Source organism: Pan troglodytes, chromosome 1 (assembly GCF_028858775.2).
Source record: "Pan troglodytes isolate AG18354 chromosome 1, NHGRI_mPanTro3-v2.0_pri, whole genome shotgun sequence".
Taxonomy (NCBI): Eukaryota; Metazoa; Chordata; class Mammalia; order Primates; family Hominidae; genus Pan; species Pan troglodytes.
The window spans coordinates 26,245,544-26,273,248 of NC_072398.2; the positions used below are offsets into that span (position 1 = coordinate 26,245,544).

A 27,705-nucleotide genomic window follows, 5' to 3' on the forward strand; every position below is an offset into this window, starting at 1 on the left:
AGATGACCCAAAAAGTTGCCCGCATCTCTTCCTTTCACATCCCAACGGCCCAAACTTACTGGGCCCAATCTACCGGCATCTACCTGGGAAATACAGTTGCACTTGAGTAGTCATGGGCTAGCTTAAACTTCAGGCAGGACTAGAAATTTTATTTCTGAAAAGAAGAAAAGCAGAATGGCTACTGGAGTATATTTGGCAGTCTCTGTCATAGGTAGGTATTATAATCCCTATTAAAGATAAGAAAATTGAAAATCAGAGTTATTTACCTAAGGCCACATAGCCAGCAATGATTAAGCCAGGATTCAACTCCTCTTCTGTCTCTGGATCCAATACTGTCTCCACACTAAATCACGCTAAATAACAATAGGTGTGTGTGTGTGTGTGTGTGTGTGTGTGTATATATATATATATTCTTTTTAATTTCTTGCTCAACTGGATGATTCTAACCAGTCTTGGGTGTCCTCCTTAATACTATTTGTTTTATTACAAAATTTCCTTCCCTTAGGTGGAAAGGACCTTGATATTTAATTCTAACTCTCTCATTTTACATAGTAAGCAACTAAAACTCAGAGATTAAATGAGTTGTTTAAGGTCCCACAGCCAGTTACTGAAAAAAAGGGCAAGTAGAGACCCTGGGTTCCTGATTTTCATTGCAGTGCTCTTTTCACTATCCTATTCTATCTTCCAGTGAAAATAAAGTTTGTCTGTCATAATTATAGTCACTCCCAGATGTTAAATGGTTTAAAATGATAATTTTTTTCTTCCAAATGATAAGAAAGCACTAGTTCCAAGCAGATATTAAAGTTTGGTCACACATTACCACTTCGGTACATTTGCTGAGAATTCATGAAGTAATGTTATCTTTGGACTAGCATAAAGCTACAGGAAGAAACCTTCACAGTCACAGTAGTTTCTCTGTGTATCTCTAAAACCTAGCACGCTTACTTACAAACATCATGAGAGTAAAATAATTTAAGGCTGTTTTTTCCCCCCAATTATGTTTACCTTCATTTCATGGTCACTTAAAGATTCTAGTACCAAGTGTGCCCTCAGAAAATAAAACAACTTATTCCTCCTATCTCAAAAGTCAAAATTATTCATAGTCCACTAAAAGCTCTATTTGCTACTACTATCTTAAATACAAAATAGAGATCTAGGAAGTCTGCTGAATTAAGCTCCATTTTTTTTTTTTTTTTTTTTTTTTGAGACAAGAGTCTCACTCTGTCTGCCAGGCTGGAGTGCAGTGACACGATCTCGGCTCACTGCTACCTCCTCCGCCTTCTGGGCTCAAGCAATTCTCTTGCCTCAGCCTCCCAAGTAGCTGCGATTACAGGCGTGTGCCACCACACCTGGCTAATTTTTGTATTTTTAGTAGAGACAGAGTTTCACCATGTTGGCCAGGCTGGTCTTGAACTCCTGATACTAGGTAATCCACCTGCCTCGGCCTCCCAAAGTGCTGGGATTACAGGCGTGAGCCACCGCATCCAGCCACTCAATTTTTAAATAGATGTTAAGGTTGCCTAAAAGTAGTATAAAAATTTGCCATAGCACACAATTTCTTTCCAGCTTATCTCTTTGCTACTCCAGTAACAAGCTCCCCACTGGGATGATTCCAAATGCACCTGGTATTTTGCATTTAAACAAAATACATTTAAAATCATTTGGGAAAAATTTTTAAATATTTGCAAGGAAACAAATTATTTACATTGTTCATGTCATATAGCATAGTAGTGCTCACTGAGATTGGGAAATCAACTGTATTACCAAAGATGTTTTCAAAAAAGAAAAAAACTCCAATACGGAGTGAATATGATATAATAGGGATGTTCTATAGTCTGAATGAATCAAATTTAGTGTAAGAGAACCATTAATTATCTGTCAAGTATACAAATAAAATCCAAGTAAAATTAAAGAGTAAATGACTCTTTCAAAATTTGAAATTACCTTTTAAATGAAGCTGCTTCTGACAGCTTGGTATATGCCTTTTGAGTTACTAAATACAATTCAACAGAAATAAGATGGTGTCTGCTCTCTCAGAAATCTATGAAAGGAAAACATAATATATATTTAGTCTAAAAACAAACGCTGAAACCCACAAGACCAACAACATTTGGAATGTTCATACTATATCAATAGTACTTACTGTCAAATGATATACAAATAATTATACATTAAGCCTACATCAAAAAATAATAATACCCACCATTAACTGAATCCCTGCTGTATACTTAATACTGCACTAGGTACTTCACATGCGTTATTTTGCATCCTAACAACAACTCTGCAAGGTAAGTATTATTCTACTTTAAGCATGGGGAAAAAACAGAGTCAAGTAAGTTGGGTAACTTGCCCAGTATCACACAGCTCATGTGTAACAGAGCCTGGATGAGTCAAATAATTCACTCTCAGGAAAACTAATTTGAAGGGTATATTTAACCTACTAAAAAGAATTATAGGGATACTATCTGAAAATATAATCTTATCTATCATCTATCACCACAGGAATGCTGATTTACATACATAAAAATATAAACAAGGTACCATTTTTTAAAGCAGTCTGAATTTTCATGTATAAGCTTAGTGTGCCCTACCTGGCTGTGACAGAATGTCTTAATAGTAAGACCTCGTGTACGCCTTTATGGTCTAGATCATCTTTCCCTGGACCCAACCCAAACTCCTATTCTGGCTTCTCCATTCAACTGCTATTTCTAAATTCCTGCCTGTCTAAGTTCTACTGAAACATTTTTCTTTTCAGGTTCCCATCTATTATCTTGTTTCTCTTTATTTGTGGCAGAAATAGAACTAAAAGAGAATCCCACTGTAACCACCCACCCTCCTTACTTTTAAGGACCAGCCCACAAAGAGTTAGCTTATCTATCCAACTACAGGACAGGATGCTATGCTCTGTTTGTATCTTTTTTTTTTCTTTTGAAGACGAAGAAAGAATCATCAAACTTCTAAGGAAAGGGGGTAAGCAGAAGAAAAATGTTTTAAAGTTTTGAAACTTAGAAATAAATAAACACCATTCTATAAGATGCTGCAGATACAGTGGTACAAAACAGACAAAGTCTGTACTCTCAGAGCTTACAACTTAAAAATCTGTGCCTTACTGTTGTAGTTGCTCCAAATGATACTTAAGACACACTGTGTGCCTCCAAAGACTCACCATGTACCAAGGACACTGGACATTTAAATAGCTCTTTAGAATTTTATAAAATGCTTTCTTGGCATCTCATTTAAGCCTTATTGCAACAACCTCACAACAACCTACAACAGTAATGACTATTCCCTCTTTACTAATAAGAAAACAGATTAAGAAAACCTACATTTTGTGACACAAATAATAAGAGAAACAGCCAAGGTTCAAGCCTAGGTCTTCTAGCTCCAAATCTACTATACTAAAAGTCTCTGCATAAAAATCAATCTGGCTTCTGTCAAGTTAAATAGAGCTCAGTGCATAACATCTGAAATGAACACCTCATAACTCATACATCATACCACAGTTTTAGACAGTCATGGCAAAGCAATGGTCATAGGAGGAAAGCAATTAAAGGGATGTAAAATCTAAAGAACAAGGCACAGCACCAAGCCTTTCCTACGCCCTTCTCCTCAGGCCAAACCCCATTTCCTATACTCTCCACTGCAAGTCTTGCCACACAGTTTGAATATATAACTAAACTATTCAACAGTATCAGAGATCAAAGGTTAGTTTATAGTAATAAATATGTAGGGTACTAGAGGGCGGTTGTGGGGCATACAAGTATTAAATACCACTAAATACCATTGATCAGAACCCACAGAAATGTCCTTGAACAAAAAGTAGGGTGTACGGAAGAACCTACTTAATAATACCCACACTTTTGCTACACTAATATGAACTCCTGTGAGGTTATATTTGTGACTTATCTCAACTCTTATCACTTTGTTAAAAGTCTATTCTCAAAGACAATCAGCTATCTATCCCAATCTGTCTAAAACAGAGTGTGGAAGCTATAATTCTGCCTACTCAGTATGCGTTTCTAACCTTTTCTGATTTAAACATCAGCAGCAATAACAAATAAACATCTACCTTGTGTTCGCAGAAGTCAAACAGAGAACCCCCATTGCCTCAATTCCCTCCTCCAGCTGAAGAGATGGGTACAAGATTATTTGGGTTGTGATTTATTTAAGGTGTGTTTGGGTTTTAATTTTCAACTTATTTAAATTTAAATTTAACATGTGTAATCTAATTTAACTTACATTTATTTTCATTTTTTATTTCTTTGAGATGGAGTTTCACTCTGTCACAAAAGCTGGAGTGCAGTGGCGTGACCTCGGCTCACTGCAACTTCCACCTCCCAGGTTCAAGTGAGTCTCATGTCTCAGCCTCCCAAGTAGCTGGGACTACAGGCATGAGCCACCACGCCTGGCTGATTTTTTGTATTTTTAGTAGAGACAGGGCTTCGCCATGTTGGCCAGGCTGGTCTTGAACTCCTGACCTCAGGTGATCCGCCCACCTTGGCCTCCCAAAGTGCTAGGATTATAGGTGTGAGCCACCATGCCGGGCCTTCATTTTAATTTTAAATTTGACTTAAAATTAAATTCAACAATATCCAAAAGAAGTCAAATTAGCTAAAGTAATCCTGCATTTTAAAAGGTCTCAACTAAAAAACTTCTAAGTGAAATACTAAAATTTTTGATATTCATGATAAAATAGTTCTCTCTTAGGACCAGTAACCAAAAATGAAAGTTCTTATAAAAATTTCTTAGACCTTAACATTAGAAATTTTTATAAAAATCAATTACTTGATGATTTAACAAATTTATCATCACAGACAGACCTATCTGAAAGGGTTAAGAAACTTACAAAAGGTCATTAAGCCAACAAGTAGTAAATCAGGACTTAAACTTGGAAGTTTAGTTGTCCCAGGGCTGGAATGCAGTGGTGCAATCTCGGCTCACTGCAACCTCCGCCTCCCGTATTCAAGTGATTCTCCTGCCTCAGCCTCCCAAGTAGCTGGGATTACAGGCGCCCACCACATTTTTTTTGAATTTTTAGTAGAGACGGGGTTTCATCATGTTAGCCAGGCTGGTTTTTAACTCCTGACCTCAAGTAATCCACTCACCTTGACCTCCCAAAGTGCTAGGATTACAGGCATGACCCACCGTGCCCAGCTGCTATGTAATTCTTACCCACTCTACTTTTCTGCTTAATTGGTACCTGGCACACAACTGATACTCAATTGTTTACCAAATGAATAGATGATCAATCACCTCACTGTTTCACAAACTTCAGAGTTTTCTCAAGATGGTACTCAAGGTCCTATATGTCCTAGCCCCAATCTTATCTTTTCCTACTCTCTAAAATGTATCCCATATATTATAACCAAACTGGTCCCTCAAACACATGCTGCAACTTCCCATCCTGTCTCAGGCTTCCTTTACTGGGTACTTTGTCCCCCACACCTCTATGCCTCTACAAATCCTATCTTCAAGTTCCAGTCCCAAGTCATTATGTATAAAGTTTTCTCTAATCTCTTTGTCTTGTGATAATGTCTCTCATGTGAACTACTATTGGGTTACAAAAGTACTTGCAGTTTTTGTCATTAAAAGTAATGACAAAAAACTAGTATACAGCTTATTAAATTCAGCAGTTCTAAGCTGTAGGGTCTTTATGGACAATTCCTTATTCTATAAGAAATAAGAACTTACAGCTATTTATAAATCTACCTAGCATCAAACATAGTTCCTTATACATCATGGGCATTTATTATATATTTAATTTACTGAATTTAAGATACACTTATTATTCAAAATAAACCTACTACCTCTGAAATAATCTCCCCATTTTTTACATATCATTGTTTAATTTATGATTCCACATGTGTATTTGTGCATACATATGTCAAACTATGCAATACTTAAAATGGGGTAGTAACTTAACAGATAATGGTGCTGAAATTCTCAACGTTGACAGAACCCAGTTTTTAAAAGAACCATTAAAGAAGTATTTCACATTTGCACAAAGGTCAGCATATTAATGGTTCTGTACAATTAATCCATATACATATCCTACAGAAGAAAGAAGGAACCCAGGAACAATTTTAATAGTAAACATATATTTAAAACATTACAGGCATTCAAATCCAAAAGATCCATCAGTCACATGTGCCACCATAACAATTTAGGCAGGTTCTTCACAAATTTAGATACCATTCTTTAAGGATTAGGCTCCTTTCCCATTATCCCTAAAACAAAAAAGACCAGAACTAAATAAAATGCAGCAGTCACAATCTCACAGACACTTGAGTCACTGTCATCTCTGAAAGACGGCCACCAAATACCATACACAAAAATTCATTTTATAAAATAAATGAATGGCCTATCAGCCTCGCTAAAAGCTAACTGCTAATGGCAGAGACTGTGTTGGGAAGACCAACCAAAAAGTACCACAGAAATCTCTGCATTGAAACTTGTTTTAAAGAGGGTGGAAGGAGCCAGGCACAGTGGCTCACGCCTGTAATCCCAGCACTTTGGGAGACCGAGGCAGGTGGATCACTTGAGGTCAGGAGTTCGAGACCAGCCTGACCAACATAACTAAACCTTGTCTCTACTAAAAATACAAAAAAGTAGCCGGGCATGGTGATACGCGCCTATAGTCCCAGCTAATCAGGAGGCTGAGGAAGGAGAATCGCTTGAACCTGGGAGGTGGAGATTGCAGGGAGCCGAGATCGGGCCACGGCACTCCAGCCTGGGTGACAGAGCGAGATGCTGTCTCAAAAAAAAAGGAAGGTGGAAGGAAGGACGGAAGGAAGAAAGAAGGCAGGAAAGAAAGATGAAATAAAAAGAAGGAAAGGAAGGGAGAAAAGTTCCAAAACCCATACACAAATTGCATAATCTTCTTTTCATTGAAATGACCCCCCAAAAAAAATAAAATCTACTTTCAAAGAGTCCTTTGAAAGAACTGCTTGATTTCATAGTCAAGTTATGTGGTTTGTAAAACTTGAAGATATTCAAGTCAGTGATAAACACCAAATCACATGACCCACTTAAGGAACAGGCAGGGAAAAAATCATCTGGAGTTTGTACTGGCTGTGCAAATGAATGTACTTAGTCATTACTGAACATCACAACTTACAAAGCAAGCAATTGTTTCCTTTCAAATCCTCATCTTTTCTATCAGTGCTAACAAAATTATTGCCAAAAACACTAAATCAATACCATCTGCTAAAAAAAAACCACAAAACATTAACCTTAACCCATTAAAAAATGTGGGTTAAGCATCTTTCCAATTAAAATATTATTTTTAACAGTGTTTTATCAGGTAAGCAAAGCAAAACACAACACATGCATCCTATGCAGGTAATCATATAAGAATATATGAAAAAATATAGAATATAGAAAATACTGCTCTAAAGTTATTTTCTATTTCTTGGCTGGGCACAGTAGCTAATGCCTGTAATCCTAGCACTTTGGAAGGCTGAGGTGGGTGGCTCACCTGAGGTCAGGAGTTCAAGACCAGGCTGGCCAACATGGTGAGACCCCCATCTCTCCTAAAAATACAAAAAATTAGCCAGGCATGGTGGTGCACGCCTGTAATCCCAGCTACTCGAGAGGCAGAAGAATCGCTAGAACCTGGGAAGGCAGAGGTTGCAGTGAGCCGAGATCGTGCCACTGCCCTCCAGCCTGGGCAACAGAGTAGGACTCTATCTCATGAAAAAAAAAAAAAACATTCAAAGAGAACTGATGAAGTAAAGTTACCATCTCTTTGAAAACTGATACGTTTTAAGAAGTCCTAAGAACAAATTTTGTAAAATTCCAATACAAAGATGTTTTGGCATTTTCATGGTAATTTCAGCCTTAATGTTATAAATTTTCTTAGAGCATCTGCTACCTAAACTTTACAACATGGCATCCCATGCACAGAGCAAGTAATCCTTGGTTCTTGTTTATCTTAGAAAAAGGTGCAAGGGAAAACAATACTTAATGTCCTATTAAAAGATCTTTCTCAGATTTTTTTCTTCCTCTAGAGGGCAGTTAATATAAACCTTCAGTAAGGGGAGTTTTCAAAAGTGCTTTTTGGAAGTCCTCTGTTGCTTCTTCATCAAACAAATAGTTTATTTCTTATGACTCTAAATGAAAGAGTTTCATCAGTTTCTAGGAACTTATTTTAAAATAAATTTAAAAACATCCTCTACCCATCCCCCAGCCCACATGTTCAATACAAAATACTCCCATGAAGCACAATGACAATGTGGACTTTTATTTCTGGCAATGCAGCCCCCATGGCTGGAGATCACCAAAAATTGTTGTATTTAAGTGCTTAAAAATTTTTTTTAATGTATAGAAGAGCCAACAATGAAGTAAGAGAAATGCTCCAAGGGCACAAATAATTTTTTAAAAAGTACAAGTCTAGAGAGGTGAGTTAGTGCTAAAGCGAATGTGCCCCTGGGGAATCTACATATTCCTGGTGGAATGAACCTGATGGGGAGGGGAGCTATAGAAAATAGGGTAATAGGCAGCAAAACTTGAGGGCCTGTACGAAATGGAGAGCCTGAGCAAAGACCATCTCACATAAAGCTCCTGAGGGAGTAAATTAAAAAATATTTCAGCTTACAATCGATACACATGAAGGAATGGTCAAGGGAAAAAAGGTTAAATGCATATGGGTAAATATAAACACTGTTATTTCTGGGGCTGAAAGATCAAGTCCCAAAACTATAATGTCTGATAAAAATAGTTCTTATCAGAAGGAGGTTCAGGAGAAGGATAAAGATTGCATTTACATTTAGACTTTGTTAAGTATGCATATTAACATTTCTACGGTAACCATAGAGAAAAAAAGAAATAGAACAGAAAACTTCCAACACAGTTCAAAGGGGGGAAAATGGAATAAAAAACAAACAAACAAAAGATAAGTAGAAAGCATATGATATGGCAGAAAGAATTTAGGTCTTGGAGTCAGATATTCTGGGCATAAATCACAATTCTGCATATATTTCTTCTAACCACAGACAAGTCACCTGCTTTTAAAATTTCAGTTTCCTCATCTTTAAAAGAGGAATAATAATACAAACTTTTTAGCCTAGTATTTGAGTTAACATGCAAGTACACTATACCTAGTACAGTCCTGAAACAAAGATGCACAGACACCTTTTCCCATCCTCTTCATTTCATGACACTGAAGTATGCTCAACCAGTGAGGAGGTCATTCTTTTAGGCTGCTGGATCAGACTGTTTTCAGCTTGAGTATCACAACTATTACATAGAATTTTTCCTTGACTTTCTGTGTATTCCTTCCTTATTCAGGATTAAAAAGCTTCTAAATCAAATTATATGTAGTATCTCAAGTTTATTATCCCTAAACTTTGCTTAAATATGTTTAGATTTTCACAAGATTAAGTTAAATCTAATGCAAATGCCCCTTCCACAGCAAAATGCCACGATTAACAATGCATATAAAATAAAACCCAGTTGTTGCTTTTTAGATAGCTAACTACCCTTGACCTCAGTTCTAGAAATAAAAAATGATTATTAATTATATAAATTTAAAGATGTATAACTTACCTGTTAATTAAAATTTGTCAAAGTTAAGAATGAGCATGTAATACCAAAATTTGATAAAGTAACATCTTGTTGCATGAAGATTATTTCGTGAGTTTAGAAATTGTACTCCCAAAATTAAAGTGTTCAGTAAAAGCTTAGTAAGTCAAGTATTCCCAGTAACAGTGTTATAAAAGTTGACTCTAAGAACAAAAAAAGTGAAAAATTTAATTCAATAACCCACATATGGATGATCCATGCCCCTACCCCTTTTTATAATTCTCCAAGGCCAATTTTAAATTCTGAGTGGAATTTATCTCTTCAACACAGAATGTTTCCAGAATTCCACCATCTGTACATTTACAGAATAAAAATTATGTATCTAAGACAAACTTCAAATGGCAAATCTGTTCCTCAAATTATAATATAATCCAAAAGAAGGACTGTACATGCTTTAACTGTTTGTCTCTACCGGTACAGAAGACTAACTTTAGAGCATATATGCCAAGAACTCATCAAGGTGACATAATCCTTTTACCTGAAATAAAAATGCTAAAGGCAGAAAACGTCTTGTAAGAAACCAACTGACAACCATTAAAACTAAAGATGAAAGTTTTATTAGAATAGAAATGGAAAACCTTGCAATATATACACATACTCTAATAGAAAATAACATGGGGGAATGTTATATGTAGAAATCTTAAATAGGGGCTGTATTATTTATAAAATAGGAGGCATCAGCTTTATAGTAAAGGAGTTAAGAGCTAAAACTCTGAAGTCAGATTGTCCAAATTCAACGGTTAAAGAAATTACATTTTAGTTAGTAGCTCCCTGATAGGAGTGGATAATTTTAATACCCATCACACAGCATTCAGCAGATATATAATAACGTAAAGACCAATACCAAACAACCACAAATCATTAAAAAATTCTTAAAGCGTAGGCCAGGTGTGGTGGCTCATGTCTATAAATACCAGGACTTTGGGAGGCTGAGGCAGGAGGCTCGTTTGACCCAGGAGTTTGAGACCAGCCTGGGCAACATAGTAGAACCCCATCTCTGTAAGAAGTTAAAAAACAAAAAAATTAGCTGAGCATGGTGGCACACACCTGTAGTCCCAGCTACTCAGGAGGCTGAGGCAAGAGGATCACTCGAGCCCAGGAGGTTGAAGCTGCAGTGAGCTGTAATCACGCCACTGCACTCCAGCCCAGGTGACAGAGTGAGACCCTGTCTCAAAAAAAAAAAAAAAAAAAGTATTAAAGTGTAAAGGAGACTACAAATCTGCAATTGAGCCCAGAGCTCTAATTACTAATAATAATCAGGTTACAGTCTTAAAGGACTAATGGAATATTTCTACACTACACTGCTGCTGAAGTCATCTTGAGCAGCAACCATGAGGAATAATCAACTACAGTAAGAAGAAAAACCCAGGCTGGGCATGGTGGCTCAAGCCTGTAATCCCAACACTTTGGGAGGCCAAGACGGGAGGACAGCTTGAGCTCAGGAGTTCAAGACCAACATAGGCAATGAAACGAGACCTCTGTCTCTACAAAACAATTTTTAAATTAGCCATGCATGGTGGTACACACCTACAGTCCCAGAAACTTGGAAGGGTAAGGCAGGAGGATTGCCTCAGCCCAGGAAGTCAAGGCTGTAGTGGGCTATGATCTCACCATTGCACTCCAGTCTGGGTGACAGAGCAAGACCCAGCCTCAAAAACAAACAAACAATTTGGCAAGCACAGCAATTCAATCTGCCCCACACATAGTTTAACTGCTGAGGGGGTGAGGAGGCTGGGATAACAATGTATTAGAGATACAGGCTATTCAGCTGGGCACAGTGGTGGCTCATGCCTATAATCCCAGCACTTAGGGAGGCCGAGGCTGCCGGATTGCTTGAGGCCAGGAGTTCGAGACCAGCCTGGCCAACATGGTGAAACCCCGTCTCTACCAAATATACAAAAAAATTAGCCAGGTGTGGTGGTGGGCACCTGCAATCCCAGCTACTCAGGAGGCTGAGGCACGAGAATCACTTGAACCCAGGAGGCAGAGGTTGCAGTGAGCCAAGATCGTGCCACTGCACTCTAGCCTGGGTGACAGAGTGAGACTCCATCTCAAAAAAAAAAAAAAAAGAGAAACAGGGTATTCCAAATGGCTTAGTTCTCTCAGGTTCCAGTGAGTTAAAAAAGGATCTACTGCATAAAATTATTAAAGTTCAGTTTGCATTTGACTTTCTTTTCTAAAATTTATTGACAGATAAAAATTGTATATATTTATGGTATACAACATGTTTTCATATACATATATATTATGAAATGGCTAAATCAATATATTTGACCTTGACAGCCTATGAAAAATCTAGGCAGTTTCTGGGAAAGTAACACACATGTCTAAAACCTACAGTTGGGAATGAAAAAGAAAGACTCTCAAGAATGCTTGAATTCTTATACCACCCCCACCATCCCCTACCACTGCCCCCCCACAATCCCCATCCCTGGGGAGAGACTATTTGAGACCGAACTGTTAACTGGCAGCAACCACCATCAGCATCACCTGAACAGGCTTCTAGGGCAACAATCTAATAACTACTCATTTGGTGGCCACTAATTTACTCTTCATTTCAAAACAGCCTTTTTATCTAGGTTTAAAAAGAATGAAACTGTCTAAAAAATTTTTTTGCAGTAGCGGCAGATGGAAACGCATTCATCATTACCCTCCATTATCCTTTTCAGCTGGCAATAACTTGTGGTTGTAAAGCAAAGAAAAAAGAGTTTGGGTGATTTTAATCAAAGCTTGGATTCTAGCCCTGCCCTGCAGCATGCTGTAATATGAGAAAGGTTCCAGCCTCACATTCCAACAGAAATGAATTTTTATGTGAATAGCCCCCCACCATTAACTGCCACCTCTCCTTTCGTTATTCTTTTGAATTGATGCAGCAAATATTTTTAAAGTATCTGCTACTTTCAACTATGCTAGATGCTACATTAATTATGGTACCATCCTTGAAAAAAAAAAAAGAATTACATTTAACAAATACTTAAAGTGGAACAAATGGAAAATAAAACACTTTTAGGAGTATGAAGATATACAAAAAAATGTAGAATCAACATGCTGCTAACTCTCTCTAAAAAGTACTTCAAGTTATCAGCACCAAATCATTTAAGGTGCTTTTGAAATGTAGAAGAAAACAGTGTATAAGCAAAAGCAGAAGGGCTTTAAAATAAGCTCCACCATTTACAGGTAGCACAAGCTTAGACAAATTAATCTCTCCAAAAGTGAAATATAAACATCTACCTTATATAAGGGTTGTTGTAAGAAATGAGTAATATATTAAATGCTCACTGCAGTGTCTGGCATATATGATCAATAAATAGAGGCCAGTATCATTAGAGGCATTTTCAACAAGTAGGACACATTTACTGGTAACTTTTCCTCTTTGGTGGAAAAAAATTTATCATGTCAATAAAACTTACTACTGTTCTGAAAAACAAGGTAAAATAAGTTTCACAAATTAATATGTAACTTAATATATAAATTAGAAGTATTTATCTTATAACAAGTTGGGAGATGGGAAACTGCAACTAAGGCATATAATATTTCATCAGAGAGCATTTAAATAAACAAACAAAAAAATGTAATGAGATTACTGAGGACCTGGAGGGAGAAAAAACGTATGAGAAGTAGCTATACCTATTTGTCAAGTTGAAAAACGTCCTGTCTCCTCCCATTATTCTTCCTCCTCTTCTCAACTCCTATAGGGAAGAAATATGTTCTCAGATACTAGGAGTCCGAAAAAAAATTAAAAAAAAGGAAAGAAAGAAATCTGAAGCAACAACGTAAACAAGGAAGCAATCTACGTATATTAAAACACTTTGCTAATTCTTTGGGTGAACAGGACTTTTTAGTTTCACAAGCTTCACTTCAAAACACATATACTTTTTTGCTTTTTACTTATTTATTTTTATTTATTTGCATAAATTTAAGGGGTCCAAGTGCAGTTTTGTTACATGGATATATTGTGTAATGGTGAAATCTGGCCTCTTGTGTAACCATCACCCAAAGAATGTATGTTGTACCCATTTACAATTTCTCATCCCTCACCCTCTCCCACCTTTTCCAGTCTTTAATGACTATTACTCTACATTCTGCTTCCATGTGTACGTGTTATTTAGCACTTATAAGTGAGAACATGTAGTATTTGACTTTCTAAGTTATTTCTCTTAAGATAATGCCCTCCAGTTCCATCTACGTTGCTGCAAAAGACATGACTGCATTCTTTTTTAAGCTGCACAGTATTCGTGTGTGTGTGTTGTGTGTACACCACATTTTCTTTATCTAGTCATCCATGATGGATGCTTAGGTTGATTCCGTATCTTTGCTGTTGTCAACAGTGCTGCAATAAACATATTGAGTTCAGGTATCTTTCTGATATAATGATTAATTTTCCTTTGGGTACATACTCAGTAGTGGGATTGCTGAATCAAATGGTAGTTCTACTTTTTGTTCTCTGAGAAATCTCCATATTGTCTTCCAAAGAATTTGTACTAATTTATATTCCCACCAACAGTGTACAAGTGTTCCCTTTTCTCTGCATCCTGATGTAATTTGGAATTAGGTCTATCAGTCATTCCACAATTTATTCTGAATTAACTCAGACAATTCAGACTAGCTAACAGTTACGAGAGAAGCAGATTTCCTTTGGGAGAGAGGTTAAGGGACAAAAGAAAGAGAAATTGATGATTTTAATGCATGGACACTTAGGAGATGAGAAAGCATCATTATCCAAGGAGAAAGTAACAGAGCAGGGAAAAGGAGGAGATTTTAAGAAGGTGTGCAGCAAAGGCTATGGAACAAATATAATGATCACACCACTCACTCTGATATTTTAGAGGCAATAATTTGCCAGCATGTCTCACTGAAAATCAAATGCTGCTGTAGATTACCAAAACTTATCAACTGTAGAATTGTAAAACAGAAAGCCTTATAATTTGAAACACTGAGGCCTGGATATATGAAGCTGTTCTAGCTCATGATCAAATTGTATTAAATCATTTATGAAAATCATTATCATTGAAAATTCAATGTTTATATAATTACATCTTTAAAAAACAGTTGGAATTACAGGAAAAGCATTCAAACTTACTTCTTCCCTCAAAAGCCTCTGTCAAGCTTTGCTAAACTCTTTCTGCTTATAAATGTAGAAATACATAAATTTCTCAACTTAATTTTAAAACCTAGCATACAAAATGATATAAAGAGGTTCTTGTCAAGCTTAAAGGGTTCCAGAAAGAACCCTTCCTAATAAATCTTCAAGCACTGCAAAGGCTCCTGAGAATGATAGCTAAACACACCATGTCACTCTGAGTCAAATGCAAATTCTACCAACCTTCTGAACACAAGTGAAATGGTTTCCAGGTCTGGTTCAGAAAGAATTACACTACAAAGTTAAGGCAGATACTCTATGCCTACTACCTAGTAATCTCACTACTGGATCTTGAGCACAAATATGTCATTCAATCCTGTATATTCCGTTTTCACACTACTATAAAGATACTACCTGAGACTGGGTAATTTATAAACAAGAGTAAACAAGAGGTTTAATTGACTCACAGTTCTGCATGGCAGGGGAGACCCCAGGAAACTTACAATCATGGTGGAAGGTGAAGGGGAACCAAGGCATGTTTTACATGGTGACATGGTGGCAGAAAAGAGAGAGAGCTCAGGGAAAACTGCCACTTTTTTTTTTTTTTTTGAGATGGAGTCTCACTCTGTCACCCAGGCTGGAGTGCAGTGGCACGAGCCTGGCTCACTGCAGGCTCCGCCTCCCAAGTTCAAGCAATTCTCCTGCCTCAGCCTCCTGAGTAGCTGGGATTACAGGTGCCCGCCACCACACCCGGCTAATATTTGTATTATTTTTAGCAGACACAGAGTTTCACCATGTTGGCCAGGCTGGTCTTGAACTCCTGACCTCAAGTGATCCACCCACCTCAGCCTCCCAAAGTGCTGCAATTATAGGCATGAGCCACTGCACCTGGCCGAAAACTGCCACTTTTAAACCATCAGATCTCATGAGAACTTCACTATCACGAGAACACCATAGGGCAAACCACTCCCATGATTCAATCACCTTCCACCAGGTCCCTCTCTTGATACATGGGGATTACAATTCGAGATGAGATTTGAATGGAGACACAGAGCCAAACCGCATCACATTCCTAAGTGCTTTCATATCTTACGATGCATCATCCCAGAAAATGTCTTTTGTAACCAATTATCTTTGGAGCTGGCATCTGTCAAAATAGTTTATTTCTATTCAAATAGTTGTTTACTCAAAACCTGAAGGGAAGAACCCTTTAATAGAAAAGTTACTTCACATGCTTGTGTTTTCCATTCCTCTTCCCAACCCCATCTGAATTAATTGTAGACAGCACTGTAGTTAAGAACATCACTTCAGTTCGAAGAGATGGAATCTGCCAAAAGGTGCATTGTTCATTCAAAAACAACAGGCCTGCTGATTACAGAGGTAGAGAAGTACTCTACATATGGCCAGAGACATGCACCTGCTTAGAAATGATAAACTTGAAGGCAAAAGCATGCCAAAGACCCGTGGGATGGATAAGCATATTTCTGGAGTCACAAAAAATAAAATAAAATAAGTTAAAAAAATAAAAATAAAAAAGACCTGTGGGAGTAACATAAAGCTGTAGGAGAAAAAAGGGATCTCATTCTAGTGATGTCTTCTAGTAACACCCTCAGCCAGCCTGCATGATACGGTAAAATAAATGCTACAATTTCTTGAGTACTATGTGGCAGGCATTATGCTAAGCACATTATGTACATTATCTTGTATTTCCTATAATGACTATGTACGGTAGGTATTACTATGCATATTTTGCAGGTAAAGCATAAAGTTCAGTAACTTGCCTAAGGTTTCTTCTAACTGTGCTGAGGCTGCAAGTGAGCAACAAATGACAATTATTATTATTACCATAATTCAGCTCAAATTCATGCCTGAAACCTGGCAAGCTTCTAGAATATCCATTTATGTCCTATAATGTTCTATCCCCCAAAGAGTCCTTAAAATTCTCTTCTGGAGGGTTTCCAAGCACTTGGGTTCCAAAAGCACCATGCTTTTCTATCTTTAACTTCCTCCAGAAAGGAAGCCCTCTCAGTAACTTCTCTTGGTCCATGTGTTCCCTATCCTTAAGGTCTTTTCAAATATCCCCTGTGAATCACCCAATGGCTAGCTTGTGCTAACTTGCAAAATCCTTTCAAGCCCCATGGGTATCACACGTCACTATGTGCCCCAAGTAGTTATGTAGTTAGATATTTTATGATATATCTACTCTCTGCTCATCCTTCCCCTAATGTAACTGAATAGCCCGAATACCACCTCCATTCTCGTAACAATCAACTCATACTCCCTTAAATAGACACTCAAAATCACCCTCCTTACAGAAAATCTGCCCTTGATTAGCTTCACTTAACTATAACTACTTTTGTAGCTGAAAGGGCACTGGATTGAAAACAAGGAGATCTGGCCTCAAATTCTGGTTCTTCTACTAGCTATGGTAACTGGGTAAATCACTACACCTTTCTGGGACCCTTTTGGTGAACATAAATGAAAGGAATCAGGCTAAATAAGCACAAAACTAATTCCCAGATCTAAATATTTAAGCAAAAAGATTAACAAGAGCATAAACTTTAAAAATATAGTTACAAAATTAAAAACATTTTTTAAACACCTTAAATTAAAAATATATATACAACATATTAGCTCGGCGCAGTGGCTCATGCCTGTAATCCCAGCACTTTGGGAGGCTGAGACAGGTGGATCACTTGAGGTCAAGAGTTCAAGACCAGCCAGGCCAACATGGTGAAACCCTGTCCCTGCTAAAAACACATGTCTCAGGCATGGTGGCGGGTGCCTGTAATCTCAGCTACTCTGGGAGGCTGAGGCAGGAGCATCGTTTGAACCCAGGAGGCGGAGCTTGCAGTGAGCTGAGATCGTGCCACTGCACTCCAGCCTAGGCAACACAGCGAGACACTGTGTCAAAAAAAAAAAAAAAAAAAGATATGTGTGTGTATGTATATAACATATTAAAACCACAAAAAGAGAGTAACTTTTAAATGTCAGAGAGTGGAGGGGCCATTAAATTGTCCATTTTCCATTCTTTGACATAATGAAAACCCAGATTTTCACTGTTTTTAAATCCCTTAAAAAGTAACTGGGCTATGAATTTTGATACTTTTATTAGTCCATTCTCACACAGCTATAAAGAACTACCTGAATGGGTAATTTATAAAGAAAAGAGGTTTAATTGGCTCACAATTCCACAGGCTGTACAGGAAGCATGGCTGGGGAAGCCTCAGGAAACTTACAATCATTGCAGAAGGCGAAGAGGAAACCAGTGTGTCCTACATGGCTGAAGCAGGAGAAATGACGAGCACAGGGGCAGGTGGGACACACTTTTAAACAACCAGATTTTGTGAGAACTCTATCATGAGACAACACTAGAGGGATGGTGCTAAACCATTAGAAACCACCCCCATGATCCAATCACCTACCACCAGACTCCACCTCTAACACTGAGAATTACAATTCGACATGAGATTTGGGTGGGGACACAGAGCCAAACCATATCAATATTCTCCTATTGACTATGCAACATTTTACACGCCACATATTAGTTTAATACAGCAAAAGTATTTTAAATGCTGTCATGGTTAGCCTTATGTGTCAACATGGTTAGGTTATAGCACCCAGGTATTTAATCAAACACCAATTTAGGTGTTGCTATAAACATATTTTGTAGATGTAGTTAATGTCTACAATCAGTTGACCTTAAGTAAAGGAGATTACCTTCCGTAATGTTGGTAGGACTCATCTAATCAGCTGAAGGCCTTAAGAGCAAAACCTGAGGTTTCCCAAAGAAGAAAGAATTCTGCCTCAAAACTACAGAATCAACTCCTGCCTAAATTTCCAGCCTGCTGGTCTGACCTACAAATTTTGTACTTGCCAACTCCCACAATTGCATGAGCCAATTTCTTAAAATAAATCTCTTTTAAAAATACACATATATATGTGATATTGGTCTGTTTCTCCGGAGAACCATAATTATACACTAACACAGTGAAAATCAAACTGGTACTATTTTGCTTCAAGAGGCTCCACCAGGTCATTCACACAAGAGGTGGGAGGCTCCACCAGGTCATTCACACAAGAGGTGGGAGGGATTCCCCTCCCAGCCTCCTCCAGGTAACAAAGGAGTGCATCATCTGTGTGGTATTCAAAAACTATAATAACAACTAAAAGTCTTTCTGCTGTATTATCACCAGGAGCTGGCAATTCTAAACCTCAGTGCTAAAATACTCTTTCCAACTATAGCAGACAGCTCCCACCATCAAGACCCCTAGTATGTCACTGGTAGTGGTCAACTTCCCCCACCCCCCCATGCAAATCATTTATCCAATAGTTCTTCTATTCCTTAGGCTCTCAAAATTAAAAACAAAACTAATAATAACAACAAAGGTTAAGGGCAATCAGTGTGTTTTCTACAATATTTGCCATTGTGAGTTATAGCCTATCACTTTAACAGAAAAGTTCATCTACAGTGTAATGTGATGCCTCACTCAAAGCAAAACTGAGTCTATTTATATAATCCAACAAATTATGATTTAGTATTAAAAGTATTTTTAAAACAATAACCTAAACAAGAGGTTCACACTCATAACTACATGCCTATAGGCTGGAAAATGTGCCAAGATTTATGGGATCAGATTCAGCAGAATGGACAGGGCCTTACTAACAGGACTGCAGTGATTCATCCCCTTTTGAGTCACTCTGAGGCCCAAGTCATCTTGGTCACTATTGGAGAAAAGGTCTAACTCACCAGAGGAAAAGGACAGAAAGTATTACTAAAAGCAGTCAACCCCGTGTGAGTCAACCTCATTAAGGGCCATGCTTTTCATCAGAGGCAGTGCAGCAGCTGGACCTTAAGTTAACAGATCAGCACTCTTTGGTAGCTCCTCATCCAAAAACTGTACTTCCCCATTGTAACAAATATTCTTGATTCTATCAAGTGGCAGGAAATGGCTTTCTAACTAGAGTATGCCAATAATTGAGAACGTACTATATAATCAGAAAATTGATAACCAAAGGGCATAGAAGCAACGAGCTCAACTTAGCAAATTATTTCATATTTTACAAACTAGAGATTAAGGAAGACAAATGTATGTGTATATGAAGATAGTGTTTTGGTTATCACTATTTTGATAGTTCTTCCAATACAGACACTGTACATATTTCAGAAATAAAAAGAAATAGTGAATCTATAAAATAGCCAGCAGTTCGCTGTACTTAATCAAAAACTGCCATTATTGGTTAAACTGTAAAATACATCTAAATCCTACGGAATAACAAAAATAATTTATCTAGAGAGAAAGCTAAATTTACTAAACAATTAGAAGAAAGAATACAATTCCAAAGATTTCCGGGAATACAGGGCAATCCAACCTCAACATACCATTCATATATATAGCTAGCCCAACTTGCCCAAGAGGGCAAGTGCTCTTGTGTTTCAACAACGAGCACTTCCTCCAACCATGAACTAATGTCTAAAGACTTGCATGCTTTCTCAAGTGCTTTATTTCTCAAAAACCATGGGAAAAGGTGGAAGAAAAATAAAATCAAGTCTTACCAGATAAACAATATTGTCTACTTAAACAAATAAGATTAAATTGAGACATATACAGAAATTAACATGGCAGTTAATTCAATTACTTTAGAGATCAGTGTTATCTCTTCATTTTGTAATTTGAAAACTTATTCAATATGCTCATTTACATGTTAAGGCACTGTTTATGTTTAGGCCTTGCTTTACACTTGTAAATATCAGCAGTCCTCCTAAACATAAGGACATTATAACTGTGTATTTCACTCAAGCACAGATATTCAAGGCCATCAAGAATTTATAAGCTAGCAAGACATCGCAGTACCAATAAATATAAAATGTTCTAGTTTTCCTGAATTAGTTCAAGTCAGACCACCAAATCAGATCTAAAAGTTACCTGTACTAATACAGTAATTTTTAAAACAAAAACTTCTAACATTTGAAATGTGAAACACCTGAAACAAGCAAAGCAATCATCAGATCTCACCCTCCATCAGTGACAGTGTTATGATTCTTCCTAGCTACCTTGCTCACTTTGTGGCAAAAATCCAATTCACTTACTACCTACTTAAAAGCTAGGAGAATCTTTGTAATTACACTGAGTGAAACACTATATTATGTAGATTAGGAAGCACATATTAATCACATCCAATAAAACATAAATGCAAGGTAAATAATAACTAAATCAATAATTACCATTGGTAATAATAATGAGCCCACATACCAAACACTGGCCACTGGGGAAAACTAAATGTGCTAATGTGCGTGTAACAACAGATCTTGGGTTATCAATATTTTTAAAAAACACTGACAATGGCAAATATATATATATATATATATATATATATATTTCCTTACAGCAGAAATAAAAAGGAACAGTAAAATCTTAAGAACTGCTAGTAATTTGCTGCACCCTGATGTAAAATTGCCTTTATTGGTTAAACTAAAAGACTAAACCCAACAAAATAGCTTTTAGAAAAAATGTGTTAGAAAGTTGGACAGAAAAACAATGAGTTGAAACTGCAAACATTGACAGCACTGGCTTTCCATGTGATTATCACCATAATTCTGAACGCATTTAGTTCATCCCATGACAAAGGAAATAAGACAAGCTAAACTCTGCAGGGTAGAGAAGAGTCCCAAAGGAAAACTTTGGTTGTCTTCCTTGGTTGAAGAGAACTCTCAACTACTATCAGTTTGACAAAGACACGCAGAATCTGGGTGAAGCAAGAATTCGAGCGGTCCCTAGGAATATACAATATTTTCCCGAAATCCACACGCGCGGAGCGGGATATATTTCTAAAAACAAAAAACAAACTGCATGAATTGCAAATGAAGCAATAGGAGTTCAGCATCCAATAGGCGGCTGGTCATCTTTCTGGTTCGTTAGGTCAAGACGTCCTTCTCACCTACGACCCTCAGACAACGACTGACTCCCTCCTCTGTAACCTCTCCCTGGAAGCCAACCTTTGCCATCTCCTGCCATCCTCGCAGTCAATCCGCCAGGACCCGGGACACGCCCCCACGAATGACTACTTTCCTCCGAGATGCAACTCTGCCCCGTGTCATCCGCAACCTCCAGTCTCAGGGCCTCTTTGGCCTCAGGGTCCCCGGTGCCTCCCTCCTCAGTCCCTAAAGGCTGCCCTTAGGGCTCTCCTGGTTCCCCGTTCTCAGTCCTGGCCCTTCTCTCAAGCCTGGCGTCCCGGCTTTCCCTCCACACGCGCAGGAGATGCCGACTCTCCCGTCCCTACCCGGTCTCCCAGTCCCGCGGCGCCGGGCGGCGGCGCGCCGAAAGGCATCCACTGAGGAAACAAGTGCCTGCAACGTTCCGGCTGCGAACTCACCTCCAGTCCGGGCTCTCGGATGCTGGCCCGGAGCAGGGCTTCCGCCTGGCGCGGTCCGCGTCGCGAGCGGGACCGGAAGTCCCGCCCCTCGCCCGCTCCCGGCCCGCTGGCCTCGCTTGACTACCGCTCCCCGGGAGAGGGATCGCCGGCGGCGGGCGACGGGCGGCTGGCAAGGGGCAGAGGGCAGAGGGGCTTGGCTTGAAAGGGCGAGGCAGGCGCCAAAAAAATTCCCTCTCGCGCTCCTGCTCTTTCTAGTGTATCCATCGACCAGTGTGCAAATGCTTGACCAAGCGTCTATTCTGCCCAAGCCCAGTGAGGCACAAGATGACTCAGACACTGACCTCTGTCCTCACAATCTAGTTAAAAGTTGACATAAGTAAAAACAGAAGTAAATCACGCCACAAGACAGTGTTTCTTCTTTCATTATTCAGATTATTATCACCTGCTATATAGGCCTGTGAACAACCAGGCACTGCTGTAGGGGCTGGGGATAGAGCGAACAGAGGACAGCCCCAGCTCTCGTGACGCTTACACTCAGGGCGAGGAACTAGCTATAGAATAAATCGAACAGCGGCGGCTCCCTCGGGAGGCTTATGCACAGAAACAAAAATATATAAGCAATGAAACCATCAAGTGTTAGAGGCACTCTGGTGGTGCTGTAGGGAACGGTGCAATGTAGAGAGCTGGGCAGAGAAGGCTTTCTAGAAATAATGACTCTTCAATTGAGACTGAAATAAATGATGAATAAGAGTTAAAGGACAGGCACAGTGGAGAAGGGCATGCAGAGAAGAAGGACGATATGGAGTGAGAGCTTGGCTTGTACCAGTAGCTGGCCAGGAGTTAAGCAAAGTGTCAAATGGCAGATGCAAGAGCAAGCATGATGAGAAGAGACAAGGCCAAATCATGAAGAACGTTGTGCCCTATGCTTAAAAATTTTGGACTTCAGAGACTCCGTGCAACGGAATCCGTGGGGTCATCTAAGGGAATAGACAAAACAGTGAGTCATGGGGTTGACTAGGGGGATTGTCCTAGTCATCAAAGAAAAATAATAGATCATGAATAGCATGTTTTATCCTTGAGGGTGCTTTCTTGAACTGCCATACCCAGATGTAAAGGCAATAGACGGCTACCACAACCCTATAAAGGCAGGACCACAAGGGATCATACCCCTCAGGTTGCTGCATTGAGCAAATCACCCCAACCAACTGAGATGCTAACTGAAGTCACAGGGAACTATGGAATGGGCCCAGAAGAAAGAAGCTTCAACACCAGCTACAGTAATGAGGACTGTTGCATTTTTTGTTTGTTTTCTTTGCTACTAGTGTTTAATAAATACTCTCTTGCACACCAAGCCCTTTCTTTGCCTTTTTAAAAAGGAATGGTATAATACATACATTTTTCTTTTTTTCTCCTTTTGCCAGCAAAAGGCCATACATTGCAATATATGGAGATAGGATTACAGTAGAAGAAAATGAGGAATGGATATCGTGTAGAAAGTCTGTACTTAGAGGGCATAACATCAACTCTAAGTGAAGTAAAAGGTCACGCGTTTGGGTTTTCTCCCATTGGGAAGGTTAGTAGTCCATTTGTGGTGGTACTTGAAATAACTGATTCACATAGTGGCAAGGTGTATTTTTGAAAGGATGGAAAGAAGAGAGTGTGTATGTGGTGTGATGTGTGGTGTGTGTGTGCGTGTGTGTGCCCACGCTGGGTGCCAAGAAGTAGAATGTAATAGACACTCTGTGAAATGTTTCCTTATAGCTTCCCACAATTCCTTTTTTTGTAGGAATGGCTGAAATACATAGAGGCAGTCCTTTTATGGGCCACATATGCACAAGCGACCATGTCCTAGTGTGACCAGCTACTCTGGTTTGCTAAAGACAGGGGGATACCAGGATGCTGGACTTTCGGTGCTTAAACTGGGATAGTTTTGCGAAAACTGAGACAAGTTGGTTGCGCTACCGTGTCCCTTGTCTACATAACAGATTAATTCAGAGGTGGGCATATCCTAAACCAGACCATTTAGACTCTTTGCCCCAGAAATCTTAAATGAGGCATAGAGAAACACAGAGAGAATATAGTTACTCAGTAGAACTGAGTCACAAATGGCAGTTCCCTAAAGAAAAAATCTATTAACACCCTTTGCCAAAGATCCAGGACCTGCCCTGTTTCCTTTGGTTATAGGAGATATCCCTGTATAATTCCAAAACTTTTTTTTTTTTTTTGGCTAGTCAAAGAAGATTGCTGCTGCTTGCAACCAAAATAATCTTAAGGAGCATATTCATTTCCAATCCTTGTTTAAGATAATGTGCTCCAAGAGTCTCTTCTGAATGGGCACTGAACTGAACGAACCATACTCATTGCCACAGCAAACCAGAGCAAATATGAACACTGAACTCAAACAGGCCTAGAAAGTCTCACATGCATGGATTTTGCAATGCACGTATAGGGCTCCACTCTTGCATGCTAAATTAGAAATGTTGTCCAAACCTAGAATTAGGTTAGGCATGAGTAAGATGTTCAAAACTGATGGGAAAAGGGGGAAAGCAACAGGAATGATGAGAAGGAAATAAGGATAAGGAGAGAAAGGTGGAAAAAGAGAAGACTTATCTGAGAGGTGAACATCTTAGTTCCCTTCTTTTCAGTTTTTGATTCCCCAGTCCCTTATGAGATCCAGCTAAATGTTCTGCCCTTAAGTTCTACGAAAATTCCATGTCCTTCCAGTAAAACCCCCATTTGGTTAAGAATCATTTTAGTAGGTTTCCCCTCCTAGCAATCAAACCCCAAGACATCAATTCACAAGACACAAGATTGCCCACTCATTCTATAGCATCCACCAGAGTTCTGGAGCCACTTTCTCTCCTCAGACTCAAGAACAGGAGAAGGATTTGCACACCTCCATGGCTGCCTGGTCCATTCAGGAAAACTGTCACAATTACCATGGGTTAGATGACTTTAACTATTAAAATCACACAGGTGGGGAGAATCATGCAATCAGAGTGTAAAGTGGAAGGAGACTTTGGAAACCATGCATGTCAACAGAGGAAGGAACTAATGCCCTTCCAGCTAGGCATAGTGGTTTTCCTAAGGCCAAATAGTTCAGTAGTCCCAGAGACAGGATTAGTTAACAATCTCGTCTCTCAACAACTGAGGAAACTACTGTGAAATCCTTGAAAGTGCACTATTCAGTCTCCTCCCACTCAGCTCCTGATCTTTGGAGTTTATCCACATCTGTATAATGGCATCAGCCTGACTGCAGAACTGTGAGAGCTGTTCAAAAGCCATTTGTGGGTGACAGTAGATAATGAACATGTTAATCTGAATCAGGAGAGAAAATTTTAAGGAAAATTTTCCTACTTTTTTTTCCGTACTCGCCAACTGGCTCAAACAGGTAGATGGGTTAATTAACAGAGCTAATAAGGTTAGTTATTCATAAAGTTTATTTACACATTCTACATTCTCTTTAGTTCATACATGGGTATATGTCGTTTCCTTACTTTTTTTTTTTACCACCAACATAAACATCGATATATTCGCAGTTATGTCTAAAACTATATCCTCGTCCCTTTGTAATTTAGTGGCAATTTACTAAATTACTACTAAATCCAGTAATTTAGAAATTTGTGGCAAAATCAACTAGTCTACACTTGGAAGCAATCACAACACCAAACTTGCATTAATTACAGATTATGAAATGAGTGATAAATAAGGTCAGCCAGGGATCTCCAATTAATAATTCCTAACTCTTCTGCAGCTTATTAAAGGCCAGATATTTTCTATGAAGATCTTAACATCTCTTACATAAAGTGAAAAATTAATTACTAAATTTAAAGTGCCATTTCCTTCCTAATGATGTGCAAATATTACTCAGCGTCATCATCTCCAGAAATTTGGCACTGTTGCCCAGGCTGGAGTGCAGTGCTGCAATCTGGGCTTACTGCAATCTCTATCTCCTGGGCTAAAGTCGTCCTTTGACCTCAGCCTCCTGAGTAGCTGGGACTACAGGCATGCAACACCATGTTTGGCTAATTTTTGTATTATTTTTTAAGAGATGGGGGTCTCCTTATGTTGCCCAGGCTAGTCTCGATCTCCTGGGGTCAAGCGATCCTCTTGCCTCAGCCTCCCAAACTGTTGGGATTACAGGCATCAGCCCCCGCACCCAGCCCAGAAATTTTTCATCTTCCCAAAAATGATACTTTGTATCCATTAAACAATAATTCTCCATTTCCTTCTCCCCTCAGTGTTTTGATGTAATTTTATGTTTGTATATCCTGCAAAAACATTTTTAGCACTGATTCATATCTTCTTGAAGTAAATACATTTCTAATAGAAATAATATTTTGCCTTTTTCAGCTCTTTTCTCCTGTGGAATCCAAATAAAACATGTGATTTCCACAGGGATGCCGTTCTGCTTCAGACCTCTTTAAGATCTAAACCAATGGAAATTCCATGTGTAAAAGAAACATAACAGGGAGACTTGGCATGATACTCATTAACTAAAAATCTGGGTGGATGTGTTCCTAAGGATTTTTATTCAAGTTAATACTTTTGAACTCCAATCCTGCTTGTTTCTCTGCAAAAGCAATGGGCATTCCATGTGTTTGATTGGTGCACAAGCCTCACTTCATTTTCCTCCCAGGAAAATCAAAACTAAGCAGAGATACTGCCGCCAGAGAAAGCTTCACCTGCTAAATTCCACAGCGACTAATAAAACAAGCCTTTGTTTTTCAGTAAAAATTTCACTCCATGGTTGGTAACTAAAATAGACCCGCAGCTCTAATCCTAACTTGGAAATCTCACCAGTAGGTAAGTAACAGAATGAATTTTCAGTTCTGTGTCTCAGTGATAAGAAACATATTTCCTAAAACAGAATTAACTACAGGCTGGGAATATTGAGGCAAAACTTTTACTGTAGAAACAATGGATTCATGCCTTAAAGGGGGCTACACCTTCTCTACATCCTGATTAGTTAGTGAGAAGTCACTTCTTTTATTTTTAGCATTCTCTTAAAAACTTTTAAAATCAAACAATAAAGCACAGGTTGATTATAGTTGCCTTGAGTAGACATGGTAGAACCATAGCAGGTTATTTCTTTTCTTTTTTTTTTTTTTTTTGAGACGGAGTCTCGCTTTGTCACCCAGGCTGGAGTGAAGTGGCATGATCTCAGCTCACTGCAACCTCCACCCCCGGGGTTCAAGCAATTCTCCTGCCTCAGCCTCCCGAGTAGCTGGGATTACAGGTGCCCGCCACCACGCCTGGCTAATTTTTGTATTTTTAGTAGAGACGGGGTTTCACCATGTTAGCCAGGCTGGTCTCAAACTCCTGACCTCAGGTGATCCACCCACGTCGGCCTCCCAAAGTGCTAGCATTATAGCAGGATTATAGGCCTGAGCCACCACGCCTGGCCAGCAGGTTATTTCTGATTCCTCTAAATTTTTGTCCTGAGAGGGACCTTCTCTGCATTGCAAATACTCACTGCCCAGAAAAAATGCCCTGCACATAGAGTTGCGAGATAAAATATACTAAAATATACGATACTCAGTTAAATTTGAATTTCAGATTATTTTGTAGCATAAGTGTGTCCCCAGTATCACACAGGATATACTTATGGTAAGAAATTACTCATTGCTTATCTGAAATTATATTTAACTGGGTGTCCTGCATTTTTA

At 38.8% G+C, this 27,705-nt stretch overlaps 1 protein-coding gene across 4 annotated transcripts in view; it reads right to left on the reverse strand.

Annotated features, from left to right (window-relative positions):
* DISP1 (dispatched RND transporter family member 1) overlaps positions 1-22,307 on the reverse strand; it is a 191,253-nt gene extending 168,946 nt beyond the window's left edge. Inside the window, exon 1 of one of the 4 annotated variants that reach the window (XM_063809944.1) lies at positions 22,037-22,307. Coding sequence is in view for 1 of the 4 variants with exons in the window: in XM_009441530.3 (XP_009439805.2) it covers positions 21,660-21,678 (19 nt within the window). In the remaining 3 variants the exon portion in view is untranslated. The other 3 variants (XM_009441537.5, XM_009441538.4, XM_009441530.3) reach the window with 3 other exon arrangements.
* Between the last annotated feature and the right edge of the window lie 5,398 nt (positions 22,308-27,705).